Source organism: Mytilus californianus, unplaced genomic scaffold, assembly GCF_021869535.1.
Source record: "Mytilus californianus isolate M0D057914Y unplaced genomic scaffold, xbMytCali1.0.p SCAF_7, whole genome shotgun sequence".
NCBI classification, from domain to species: Eukaryota; Metazoa; Mollusca; class Bivalvia; order Mytilida; family Mytilidae; genus Mytilus; species Mytilus californianus.
Window position 1 is genome coordinate 49,558,649 of NW_026262723.1, and position 12,877 is coordinate 49,571,525.

Here is a 12,877-nt window from a genome sequence, read left to right on the forward strand (position 1 = left end):
CTCAGTGTCATTTCATTGGTCAGTGATCAATATTAGGTTTTGGTGGTTATATCTGTTTCTCATATAATATAATCAATCGGTGAGTTATTTTTTGTGTATTAATTAATTGTAAGGTGTATGAGGTTGTTTAGCAGGATTCATCTGATCTTGATCTCATTTTCATGGGTAAATGTTAAGTTTTAGTGGTTAGGTCTGTTTCTCAATTTCTTTTAGCAATAGGTCAACAATATTTGGTGTATGGAATGACTGTAAGGTTTACATGTTCATATGACAGGGTTCATCTGAAATTGACCTCATTTTAATCGATCATTGATAATATATAGTTTATGAGATTCAGTGAAACCTTTATCTTAAGACTTTCAACACAAGTGCAATTATGATTAGTAAAGCAGAAGAGACATTTGAATATGTCCACTCTTTTTGTCAAGCCTGCAAAATTTATTTCGCGAAAGCAAGACATTGGGATCATACATTCCGTCGGAGGCGGCAATATTTAGGGTGAGTCTGTGGTTAAAGTTTTTTGTCACAGAAAGCTCGACAAAAGGATAGTGATCTGGCGGCGGCGGCGTTAACTAACTTCTTAAAAGCTTGATATTTCTGAAGGTAGAAGACCTTGTTGCTTCATACTTTGTATATAGATGCCTTATGATATGAAGTTTCCGTCTGTCATATGTCCATTGTCCTTGACCTCATTGTCATGGTTCAGTGACTACTTGAAAAAAAAGTTAAGATTTTTTTGTAATGCTAATTTCTCTCTTATTATGAGAAATAGGATAACTATATTTGGTATGTGCGTACCTTGCAAGGTCGTCATGCCTGTCAGACAGTTTTCACTTGACCTCTACCTCATTTCATGGATCAGTGAACAAGGTTAAGTTTGCATGGTCAAATCCATATCTCAGATACTATAGGTCTACTATATTTGGTGTATGTAATGATTGTAAAAGAGGGACGAAAGATACCAGAGGGACAGTCAAACTCATAGATCGAAAACAAACTGACAACGCCATGGCCAAAAATAAAAAGACAAACAGACAAATAATAGTACAGATGATACAACATAGAAAACTAAAGACTAAGCAACACAAACCCCACCAAAAACTGTAAGGTGTACATGTCCAACTGGCAGGTTTCATCTGATCTTGACCTCATTTTCATGGTTCAGTGGTAATAGTTTAGTTTTTGTGTTTAGTCTGTTTTTCTAATACTGTATGCAGTAGGTCAACTATATTTGGTTTATGGAAATATTTTACAATGTACATGTCAGTCTGGCAGGTTTTGTTTGACCTTGACCTCATTTTCACGGTTCATTGCTCAATGTTAAGTTTTTGTGTTTTGGTCTGTTTTTCTAATACTGTATGCAGTAGGTCAACTATATTTGGTGTACGGAAATATTTTACGATGTACATGTCAGTCTGGCAGGTTTTATTTGACCTTGACCTCATTTTCACGGTTAATTGCTCAATGTTAAACTTTTGTGTTTTGGTCTGTTTTTATACGACCGCAATAAATTTTGCTGTCGTATATTGGTATCATGTCGTCGTCGTCGTTAGCGTCGTTTGAAGACATTTGGTTTCCGGACAATAACTTTAGTAAATGTTAATAGAAATCTATGAAATTTATATACAAGGTTTATAACCACAAAAGGAACGTTGGGATTGATTTTGGGGGTTATAGTCTCAACAATTTAAGAATTTGGGGCCAAAAAGGGGCCCAAATAAGAATTTTTCTAGTTTCCAGACAATAACTTGTGGAACGGTGTATGGATCTCTCTGAAGTTTCCATACCACAAAGGGATGGTTAGGATTGGCTTTGGGGGATTATGGGTCAAACCGTTTAGGAATTAGGGGCAAAAAAGGGGGAAAACAAGGGTTTCCTGGTTAATGGACAAATTAAAAAAAAGTACAATGTTATGTTTGGATTACCTCCCTTACACTGCTTTTAAATTATGTATAAAGAAATGTTGTATTGTCTTGAGGTGATTAGCTGTCAATTTATTTTTAGAAGTTACTATTTAAAAATGCTGATTAAGGAATATTAATTTTAGCCATGATTATGTATGGGGCTATTGATGATTTTTTTTTTTTGGGGGGGGGGGGGGGGGGGTAATTCGCAAATGCATAGTGTATTGCACAAAAGCAAAAAATTGAATATAAATTCAAATCATATAACCAATTCTAAGTTCTTTGACTACAGTTATTCTGTGTCAGAAACCTATTATGTGTCAAATATTTTATTACAATCCAAATGCAGACCTGTATCAAGCGCGAATATTGTGTCCATTTTTGCCCGAACTGGTCAGGGTTGGACCTCTGCGGTCGTATCCAGCTGCGCTCGGCGAAGCATTTTATTCTAATACTGTATGCAAAAGGTCAACTATATTTGGTGTATGGAAATATTTTACGATGTAAATGTCAGTCTGGCAGGTTTTATTTGACCTTGACCTCAGTTTCATGGTTCATTGCTTAGTTAAGCTTTTATGTTTTGGTCTGTTTTTCTTAAACTTTAAGCAATAGGTCAATTATATTTGGTGTATGGAATGGTTGTAAGGTGAATATGTCTGTCTGGCAGGTATCGTCGGACCTTCACCTCATTTTCATGGTTCATTGGTCAATGTTCAGTTTTCCTGGTTAACTTTGTTTCTTAGATACTATAAGCAATAGGTCAACTATATTTGATGCATGGAATGATTTTAAGGTGTACATGTCTGTCTGGCAGGGTTCATCTGACCTTGACTTCATTTTTATGGTTAATTGGTCAATATAGAATTTCCATGGTGTGGTCTGTTTCTTTTATACTATAAGCAATAGGTCATCTATATTCTGTGTATGGAATGATTGTATTAAAGGTGTACATGTATTTCCGGCTTGGTTTATTTGACCTTTACCTCATTTTTATTGGATCATAAATGTTAATGTGATACTTGTAGTAAAACTTTTTATGTAGGACTATCAACATAAAATCAATGGTCAGTATAGTAGGCGAGGCATTTCAGCGTGTGCACTCTTGTTTACAGTTAACATTCAGATTTAATCAGAGGTTTAAGTTTATCAGTCATCAATAACTTTGTCAAACCTACATGGAATTTCATGAAATTTGGACAGAAGCTTGTTTATCACCAAAAGACACTATCCAGAGTAAAATTTTGAAAATATTTATTTTTTATTTTTCCGTATTTTTCTGATAAATGGACTTAGTTTTTTTTTACAGTTAACATTTAGATTTAATCTGCGGTTAAAGTTTTTTTAAGACATCAATAACTTTGTCAAACCTACATGGAATTTAATGACATTTGAACAGAAGCTTGTTTATGACAAAAGACAGTATCCAGAGCAAAATTTTGAAAATATTTATTTTTATTTTTCCTTATTTTTCTGATAAATGGACTTTTTTTACAGCTAAGTTTTTTTTACAGCTAACACTCAGACTCAGTCTGAGGTTAAAGGTTTTCAGTCATCAATAACTTTGTCTAACCTTCATAAAAATTCATGAAATTTGGACAGAAGCTTGTTTATGACCAAAATACAGTATCCAGAGCAAAATTTTGAAAATATTTATTTTCATTTTTATACGCCCGTTTACGGGACGTATTATGGTATATTGTTGTCCGTCTGTCTGTGCGACCGTCCGTCCATCGTCAACATGTCGGACAATAACTCAAAAACGCTTAAACCAATTTGCAGTAAACTTAAATGAATGTTTAAATTTATTGACGTGAGCTCCCTTTTGATTTTTAAAAATTTTAGATTTTACGTTTCCGAGTTATGGGATTTTTATTCATGAAAAAGGGGGGATTTTCCAGTTTTCCGACAATAACTCAAAAGTACTTTGAATAGTTTTATGAAACTTTGGTGACTGGTTTATATCTATTAGAATAACCTCCCTCTAATTTTTTATAAATTTCTGATATGACTTTAAGGAGTTATGAAACTTTTCTTTGAAATGCGACAGGCGTATCATGCGCTCACGGCGCAGGCTCTTTATTCTGTATTTTACTGATAAATGTACTTAGTTTTGTTACAGTTTACAAGTAAATACAGTCTTGGGTTAAAGTTTGTTATACATCAATTACTTTGTCAAACCTTCATAGAGTTTTATGAAATTTTGGAAGAAGCTTTTTAATGATTAAGAGATAATGTGTGAAGCAAACCTTTGAAAATATATTTTTTTCATTTTTAGTATTTTTCTGATAGATGGACGTTTTTTTACAGTTCACATTTACAGGCAATCTGGGATTCAATTTTTTGACATGATAAATTTGTAAACCTTCATGGATTGTTACGAAACTTGGACAGAAGCTAATCTTCAAGAAATAGCAACTAAAGAAAAAGTTTGAATTTTTTTTTTAATTTTGTATTTTACTGATAAATGGACTCAGTTTTTAAGTCAACATTACAATTTTAAACTGACAGCAGCAATTGCAGGTGAGACACAGGGTACAATGGAACCCCTTACAAATTGTATTAGCTCACCTGACTCAAAGGGCCACTTTGATAAATTGCCATCACCTGGCTTCTGTTATCTGTTGTTGTCGTCATCCTCATCAGTTTATTTCTGCAAACATCTTTTCCATCAAAACTAATAAGAACCAAACTTGGCCACAATCATCCTAAGTTTATAGAATGTATCTGATCATCCCACCTGCCAAACAACATGGGTGCTATGGCTAAAAATAGAATATAGGGGTAAAATACAAGTCCTTAGTCAGGACTCAGGAGCCTGTTGTTCAGTGGTTGTCGTTTGTTGGTGTGGTTCATAAGTGTTTCTCGTTTCTCGTTTTTGGAAAGATTGGAACTTGTTCCAATTCTTTCTTAAGGCACCGGCCTTTAAACAGAAAGTGGACAGATTAGCTACTAAATCTATACACACTGACATAAAGTTCCCAATTGCTCTCATGTCTGTGTACATATGCACAAGTGAACTGGAAAGAAATTTGGTTACATCTTAATTTAGAGTATTTTTTCAAAAATAATAGACATTACTTTTTTCAATTACTGGCTTAGTTTTGTCTTTTTACTTAAGTGTATTGATACATTAACAGTATGATTGACAACTGTCATGATCAAGGTACAAGTAAACACAAAGGGTGGGACAATAATTTGAATTCTATATAGACTCCTCCTCCTTAATGCCAATCATAATTGACCAAATGAAATAACTTGAGTTTATACATAACATGGCAGACCAATCAATACACACACTTTGACCTCATTAATATCTGATATAATTTGATCTATATAGGTCAGTCTCTGTCTTCATGTTAAATTGAAAACTAACAAATACTAAATGGGGATTTCTTTAATAAAATTATATACAGATGATAGATTTTGCCTTTACCTATATATATATCTTTTGATTAACATTGCATTAAACAAATGATCTGTAAATCTTGTTTGAAAGATGATTAAGTATAAGGATTAATACATAACTCTTTTTTTTAGAAAAGACCAAAAAGAAAATCTGTATGAGTAAAGAATCCAAGTGGTTTCTGTTTTTCTTGCAAAATCTGTGCAACAATTATCTGTAATTGATCCATAATTTTAATAGGTTGCATTATAAGTATAGTATATTTGAATACTGTGAGGTAATATATTTTTTCAATGAAATAAATAAGAATTTGCCTAAAAAATTAAGTCTCCATCTTTGGACAATAGAATAAAAACATCATATTAAGTTTATTGATGTGAAAATGACCCTTTGTCAACCATGCATCTTCAATGTCATATATTATTGTGTAAATTAAAATCAATAAGCTATACTTAGCAGTGCTTGAACACAGAGTAACAGATATGCCCACCAAACAACAATTCACAGGTTAATTTTGGGAGATGAAAAAGGACTTAAGTTTCAGGTCTCTTTAACCATTGACCCCAGGTTTACTGAGAAACTACAATGATATTTTTTTACTAGGTAATTTCTTCTGTTTCAAAAAATATAAACATTAAGTTGCAATCAAAAAGAAGTTATTTTGCAAATTTAGTGACCCACTGACATAAATCTATTACTGAAAAATTGCTTATTCTAAAAATCTGCAGTAATATAACTAACAATTATGCAATAGTGCTATAGCAAGTTTTTGTTGTGATATATAAAAATAAGAAGATGTGGTATGATTGCTAATGAGACAACTATCCACTAAAGTTCAAATGAAGTGGATGTAAGTAATTATAGGCAACCGTACGGCCTTCAACAATGAGAAAAACCCATACCGTATAGTCGGCTACAACAGTCCCTGACATGAAAAATTTATATATTTATATTGTGTATTATTTGAAAATCTAATCCAACAGAAATGTTCAGAATCTCAAGATCTATGTAATTTCCAGTTTGACCAAAATTGTGCCCTTAAATCAGGATTTTTACCAATTTTGATTCAGATATGCCTATTATTTTGAAAACTATAAAAGTTATAGAGAACTTCAAATAGCAAACATAATCAGCAAGACAAGAACCACAAATAAGACAAAACTTGCTGAAATTGTCAGCGAACTCCTTATGTGAGTAAGGACTATTTTTACATTATTTTTTCTCATTTTTGTCGAGCCTGCGACTTTTGTCGCAGAAAGCTCGACATAGGGATAGTGATCCGGCGGCGGCGGCGTTAGCTAACTTCTTAAAAGCTTTATATTTTAGAAGGCGGAAGACCTGGATGCTTCATACTTTGTATAAGGATGCCTCATGTTACGAAGTTTCCGTCAGTCACATGTCCTATGTCTTTGACCTCATTTTCATGGTTCAGTGACTACGTGAAAAAAAAGTTTAATTCTCTCTTATTATAAGTAGTAGGATAACTATATTTGGTATGTGCGTACCTTGCAAGGTCCTCATGCCCGTCAGACAGTTTTCACTTGACCTCGACCTCATTTCATGGATCAGTGAACAAGGTTTAGTTTTGGTGGTCAAGTCCATATCTCAGATACTATAAGCAATAGGTTAAGTATATTCGGTGTATGGAAGGACTGTAAGGTGTACATGTCCAACTGGCAGGTGTCATCTGACCTTGACCTCACTTTCATGGTTCAGTTGTTATAGTTAAGTTTTTGTGTTTTGGTCTGTTTTTCTTATACTATATGCAATAGGTCAACTATATTTGGTGTATGGAAATATTTTATGATCTATATGCCAGTCGCGCAGGTTTTATTTGACCTTGACCTCATTTTCACAGTTCATTGCTCAGTATTAAGTTTTTGTGTTTTGGTCTGTTTTTTTTAAACTATAAGTAATAGGTCGACTATATTTGTTGTATGGAAGAATTGTTAGCTGTACATGCCTGCCTGGCATGGTTCATCTGACCTTGACCTCATTTTCATGGTTCACTGGTCAATGCTTAGTTTTCTTGGTTAATGTTAAATTTATGTGACAGTTGTAATAAAGCTTTATATTTAGGACTATCAACATAATATCAATGATAAGTAAAGAAGGCGATACATTTCAGCGTGTGCACTCTTGTTGACTTTTTTTTTAGAACCATAATAGAGAGAAATTTTACATCACAAAAATTTTCAATATGACAAGATTTACAAAGAAGTCAAATAGCAAAAACTGTCAGTCAAAGCCTTTTAAAATATTTTGCCCTAAATGACAATCTTTATGAAAACATCTATCCCATTGGACTTGAATATTAACTTGATATAGTTAAGTCTGCCTCACATCTTGACCTACATCTTGAAATTGACAAGGAGGGTGGGTTCAGAACAAAACTTTATAACAAAAGGATGATTTTTATTCCCAACTGTGAACTTTCCATTTCTATGTAGCAACATCCCAGCACACCTGCATATGAAATATATATCTACCAGTTGATATGATATTGCAAAGTTTGCATTTCCTATTATGATTTCCTTGATAGAGTGGGACTGCTTACAAGGAAGCTATTGAATCAAGGACTTTCAAGTGGGAAAGTTGAAGTCATCCCTTCAAGTTTTACAGACGCCATCACGAGTTGGTTGACGGTTATCGAATATCTGTGTCACAGTGGACCAATGATATGTTCCAATTGTCATAGTCAGATTCTCTTTTCCTTGTCACAGGATTTGTAATTGCATGAGCAATAGGATTTGTGCCTCAACCTAGTCAGTGGACTCATTATACAAGTAATGACTATTTTTGTCCACCGAGTGATGTGTTGAGCGGACATATAAGTATTAGGTTTCCATCCATCTGTGTTTTCTTATGTTCATCTTGTAAGTGTAAGCACTCTCACAGATGGCTCATGATAAGAAGTTCCTTCATATGTCCATTGACATTGACCTCATTTTCATGTTTCAGCTTCTGCTTGAAATTTTTTGTTATTTTTCTTTTGTTATTGATATACTCACTTATTATGATTGGTTGATTGATGATTGCTTCAGAATATTTTGCTCTAAATGAGGATTTTACCCAAATTTTACATTCAGACTGTAAACCCAGACTGGTACTTATAAATCAAATCAAATTCTATCAAATATTTGTAAATTCGGGAATAAATAAACTTTCAAAAGTCTTTGATAAAATTGGAAGTTTTTAGTTGTTCATATCTTTTACGTCGCCACTTTTATAGAATGGTGATTCTCTTGCAAATATAAAGGTTGGTGGAAATATACCTGTGCAAAACATATCTTAACACACTATCATATACTAGTATATCAAATTTCTTTCAGCTGAAATGTGCACATCCGTGATGCTTTTCATAAAGGAGAAGGTCCGATAAGGGTTATTTTGGCCTAAAATTTGAAGTACATCTGATGAAAGATTTTTACATTGACATTGGAATGGTCAATCTTCACAATAGACTTTTGAATCTAAAGGCCCAAAGCTGAATTTTAAGAAAATTTTAATTAGATTATATTGGCCTGTGAAGATGATTTTTTACATGCCCGACAGAAGTTTTACAAACCTGGGCTGGAAGGCCCTAGGTTGAGCGCAAAGACTGAATGGTTCAAAATTGGCCACCGTTACCAGGGAAACAGCAAAAATGTAAAAAAAAAAAATTCTAAATCTTTTTTTATAAGACCTACCGGGATGAAACTTTATGCAAATGTTACCTTGTATGCCTAGATGTGCAGACAGTATTTAGAAATTCCAAAATGGCCACCGTTGTCATGGAAACAGGGCAAAAGTTTAACATTGACCCTATGGGAAAATACATTTAAGCTGCATTTTCTTAAGAAAATTAGATCAAACCCAATAAAAGTTTATAGATATGTAACATGGCACTTGCCAATGTGGCGACTGTCTTTGTAATTTTGGAAATGGTCACCATTTCCATGGAAACAGCAAACGTGGACAGCTTATGTAGATTTCATGTTTTTGACCTGCCTACTATGGACAGCTTATGTAGAATTAATGATATCAACCTGCCCACCAAGGATATCTTATGTAGAAACTAATGTGACTGAAATGGAATTTCCAATCAATAGGAAGGACACAGAGTTGAGTATCTTGAACTCTCAATTTCTGTGCATCCCCTTTTCCCAGTACGTATTGGAATAGCAGGATGTTAAAATCTCCCTTCATAAAATTATAAAAGAAAGTGTACTTTATTTCAGGCAAAGAACAGTAACTAGAGGCGTGAACAAAGGAGTGAAAGAAGATTTTAAAATGACGATTGAAAAACAAGTGAAAAGATGTGAGGAGAATGTTTACCAACTTGTACACACTTTCTTAATTGAAGAAAAGCCATTGTTAATCGAAAGTTTGACTAAATAACAGAAACATTAGTTACTAATAGAACATTTCTAATTCAGTTATCTCCTCTTTGAATACATTGATCTTGCTACAAAGTCTTCTGTAGTTAAATTGAACACACCATTTTAACTTTCTACTACTGATTTGCTATTACACTGCCTGATGACATTTACTAGACATTGGCAAAAATATTGGATAGTACAACCACACTTAATCAATGATTGTTGTCAGGGTAAATGGGGGTCTAAATAAAAAACGACATTATTTTCCAATACTAAGTCAAAACATAGTTTATGTATATCACAGAGCTATTTTTCAAGCTACAGGTTTTGTAAAGATTATACATGAAAAATACTAACTGATAGAATTTGAAATGAAATATGAGAAGATAGCTCCAATAATGTGCTTTCAGAAAAATTGGGGTCAAGGGACTCTTGCTTGCTACAAAACAGAAAAAAAATGAAAATTTACTAAACAATCCTTTACAATATTGAATTATCATGAGTTATCTCCCCTTGTATTAGTATATGACTTGAATAAAACAAAAACAATTCAGTTAAGGGAAAAACAGTCCTATATTACAATAATTCACATGAAAAAAAACTTGCAATTGAATTGCATTTCTTCTCAAAATTTGCAAGCAACAACAACAACTAAATTACATGCTCCTGACTTGGGAGGGAAGCATACAGAATGTGGCTGTGTTAAACATGCTTGTGTCGCTCAACCTTCCCACTTATTTGTGACAGAGGTGTATCAGATCAACATAAGAACAAACTATAAAAATAAGATGAAAAGGGCTTGACTCATCAGATCAATACAAAGCAAAACAAACAACTATCAAAAACACTAAAGACAAAAAGTACCATTCTGAGAGCGCAGTTACTGAAAAATAGTTTGACACCAATAAAAACTAATAAAAAAAATAATGTTTGTCTCTTTGGAGTAGGACTTCAAATTGTATAAAAGGAGATTGTTGTATGATTGCCCATGAGACAAATCCTGTCCGTATTTTAAAAAACACCCAAATGTGTTCACCTACGTAAAAAGTGATTCGTTATCACACAGGTTGTTTGAAAACAAATCCAGTCAAAATTTTTAAGTTCATATTCATTTAAAGATATTAAATTCAATACAATAATGATAAAAACAATGTTCATTCAATAATTCTTTTTTCTAAGACATGCTCAAATTTTCTAATGTAAAGTTGACTGTTATGAGGTACCAATTTTATTTTACTTTAGTTTCAAATCGTTTTGTAAAGATTATACATGAAAAATACTAACTGATAGAATTTGACTAACTGACATGACTTAGGGGATTAAGTTATGTGTAGGTAAGATGTGTACCCCCACCCTAGATAGATAGAACACTTTGAAACATCAGTATTAACTTGCTGACTACTACTACTGCACCAGATGCACATTTCCACGATTAATTTTTATTCAGCAATGCAAAAAGTTTTAAAAATCAAAAAAACTTAATATATTTGTACACACTTATTTACTGGCTATGAGAACAATAAACTTGCAATTGTCCAAATATCAAGTAAATAAGTGTTTTATTATACAAAAAAAATACTAGTTTATTTCGATACAATGTATAGTTATTCTCTTTAGACCAAACTATGACAAAATCACTGTTCTAAATGCTCCTCTATATGACGACGTTACTATTTGTGTTTAATAGATGGGTATGAATGATCATTAACTGTAAACAATAAAAATGATCATCAATACAAGATCTACAAAAATGCCTCTAAATAAGATCTCCAAATAAGCTTGTGTAACTGATTGCAACAAAGGAAAAAAATAAATACCAAAAGGGCAATTCAGGCTCTTGGTAGTCACTTGTTTATTTATATAATAATCTAAAATATATTTTTGATACTTTGCCTCAAAAACAGCAATGCAAAAGTTAGAAATTTAAAAAATTAAAAACACTATATATATTTGTATACACTTATTTACTTGCTGTGAGGGTTTACACTAAAGACCTGAACGTGGACCTGAAAAGACCTGAAAATATATGGTTCAATTTATTAATTTACAATAACTGTTTTATTTTCCTATGGATTTTTTCATGTGTGAGTTTTATTAAAGGTAAATTTCAATATTTTATTAAAAATAAAATGTTTTTAATGAAAAAAACCAAGTTTTTATGCCAAAACTCAAAAGACTTGAACAAAGAAATGAAAAGACCTCAAAGGACCTGAAATTCTACGACCAGACAATTCAAACTTCAATAACTTATTTATTGTTCAATGGATTCCCTTCACGTTTAGATTTTGTGAAATTAAAAGTTTAACATATTATTAAAATTTAAAAAGCAATTATGAAACATATTTTTGGGGTGTCAATAATCTGTTCTGAACGAGTAATTGAATTACATGAATTGACCTGAAAATCTCTGGTCAGATTTATTCAAGTGCTGTAATTTTTGTTGAGCCTGCGACTTTTGTCGCAGAAAGCTCGACATAGGGATAGTGATCCGGCGGCGGCGGCGGCTACTGCGGCGGCGGCGTTAGCTAACTTCTTAAAAGCTTTATATTTTAGAAGGTGGAAGGTCTGGATGCTTCATACTTTGTATATGGATGCCTCATGTTACGAAGTTTCCGTCAGTCACATGTCCAATGTCCTTGACCTCATTTTCATGGTTCAGTGACTACTTGAAAAAAAAGTTAAGATTTTTTGTAATGTTAGATTCTCTCTTATTATAAGTAATAGGATAACTATATTTGGTATGTGCGTACCTTGCAAGGTCCTCATGCCCGTCACACAGTTTTCACTTGACCTCGACCTCATTTCATGGATCAATGAACAAGGTTAAGTTTTGGTGGTCAAGTCCATATCTCAGATACTATAAGCAATAGGTCTAGTATATTCGGTGTATGGAAGGACTGTAAGGTGTACATGTCCAACTGGCAGGTGTCATCTGACCTTGACCTCATTTTCATGGTTCAGTGGTTATAGTTAAGTTTTTGTGTTTTAGTCTGTTTTTCTTATACAGTATGCCATAGGTCTACTATATTTGGTGTATGGAATGATTGTAAGGTGTACATGTCTAGCGGGCAGGTGTCATCTGACCTTGACCTCATTTTCATGGTTCAGTGGTCAAAGTTAAGTTTTTGAGTTTTGGTCTTTTTTTCTAATACTATATGCAATAGTTCAACTATATTTGGTATGTGCGTACCTTGCAAGGTCCTCATGCC

At 33.1% G+C, this 12,877-nt stretch overlaps 1 protein-coding gene across 1 annotated transcript in view; it reads left to right on the plus strand.

The window, feature by feature from the left end:
• Positions 1-9,951, plus strand: part of LOC127709706 (integrator complex subunit 10-like) — a 318,221-nt gene extending 308,270 nt beyond the window's left edge. The window contains exon 17 of the mRNA XM_052215364.1: positions 9,528-9,951. Coding sequence (XP_052071324.1) covers positions 9,528-9,687 — 160 coding nt within the window. The 3' untranslated portion in view covers positions 9,688-9,951. The remainder of the gene's footprint in view (positions 1-9,527) is intronic.
• Positions 9,952-12,877: the final 2,926 nt, after the last annotated feature.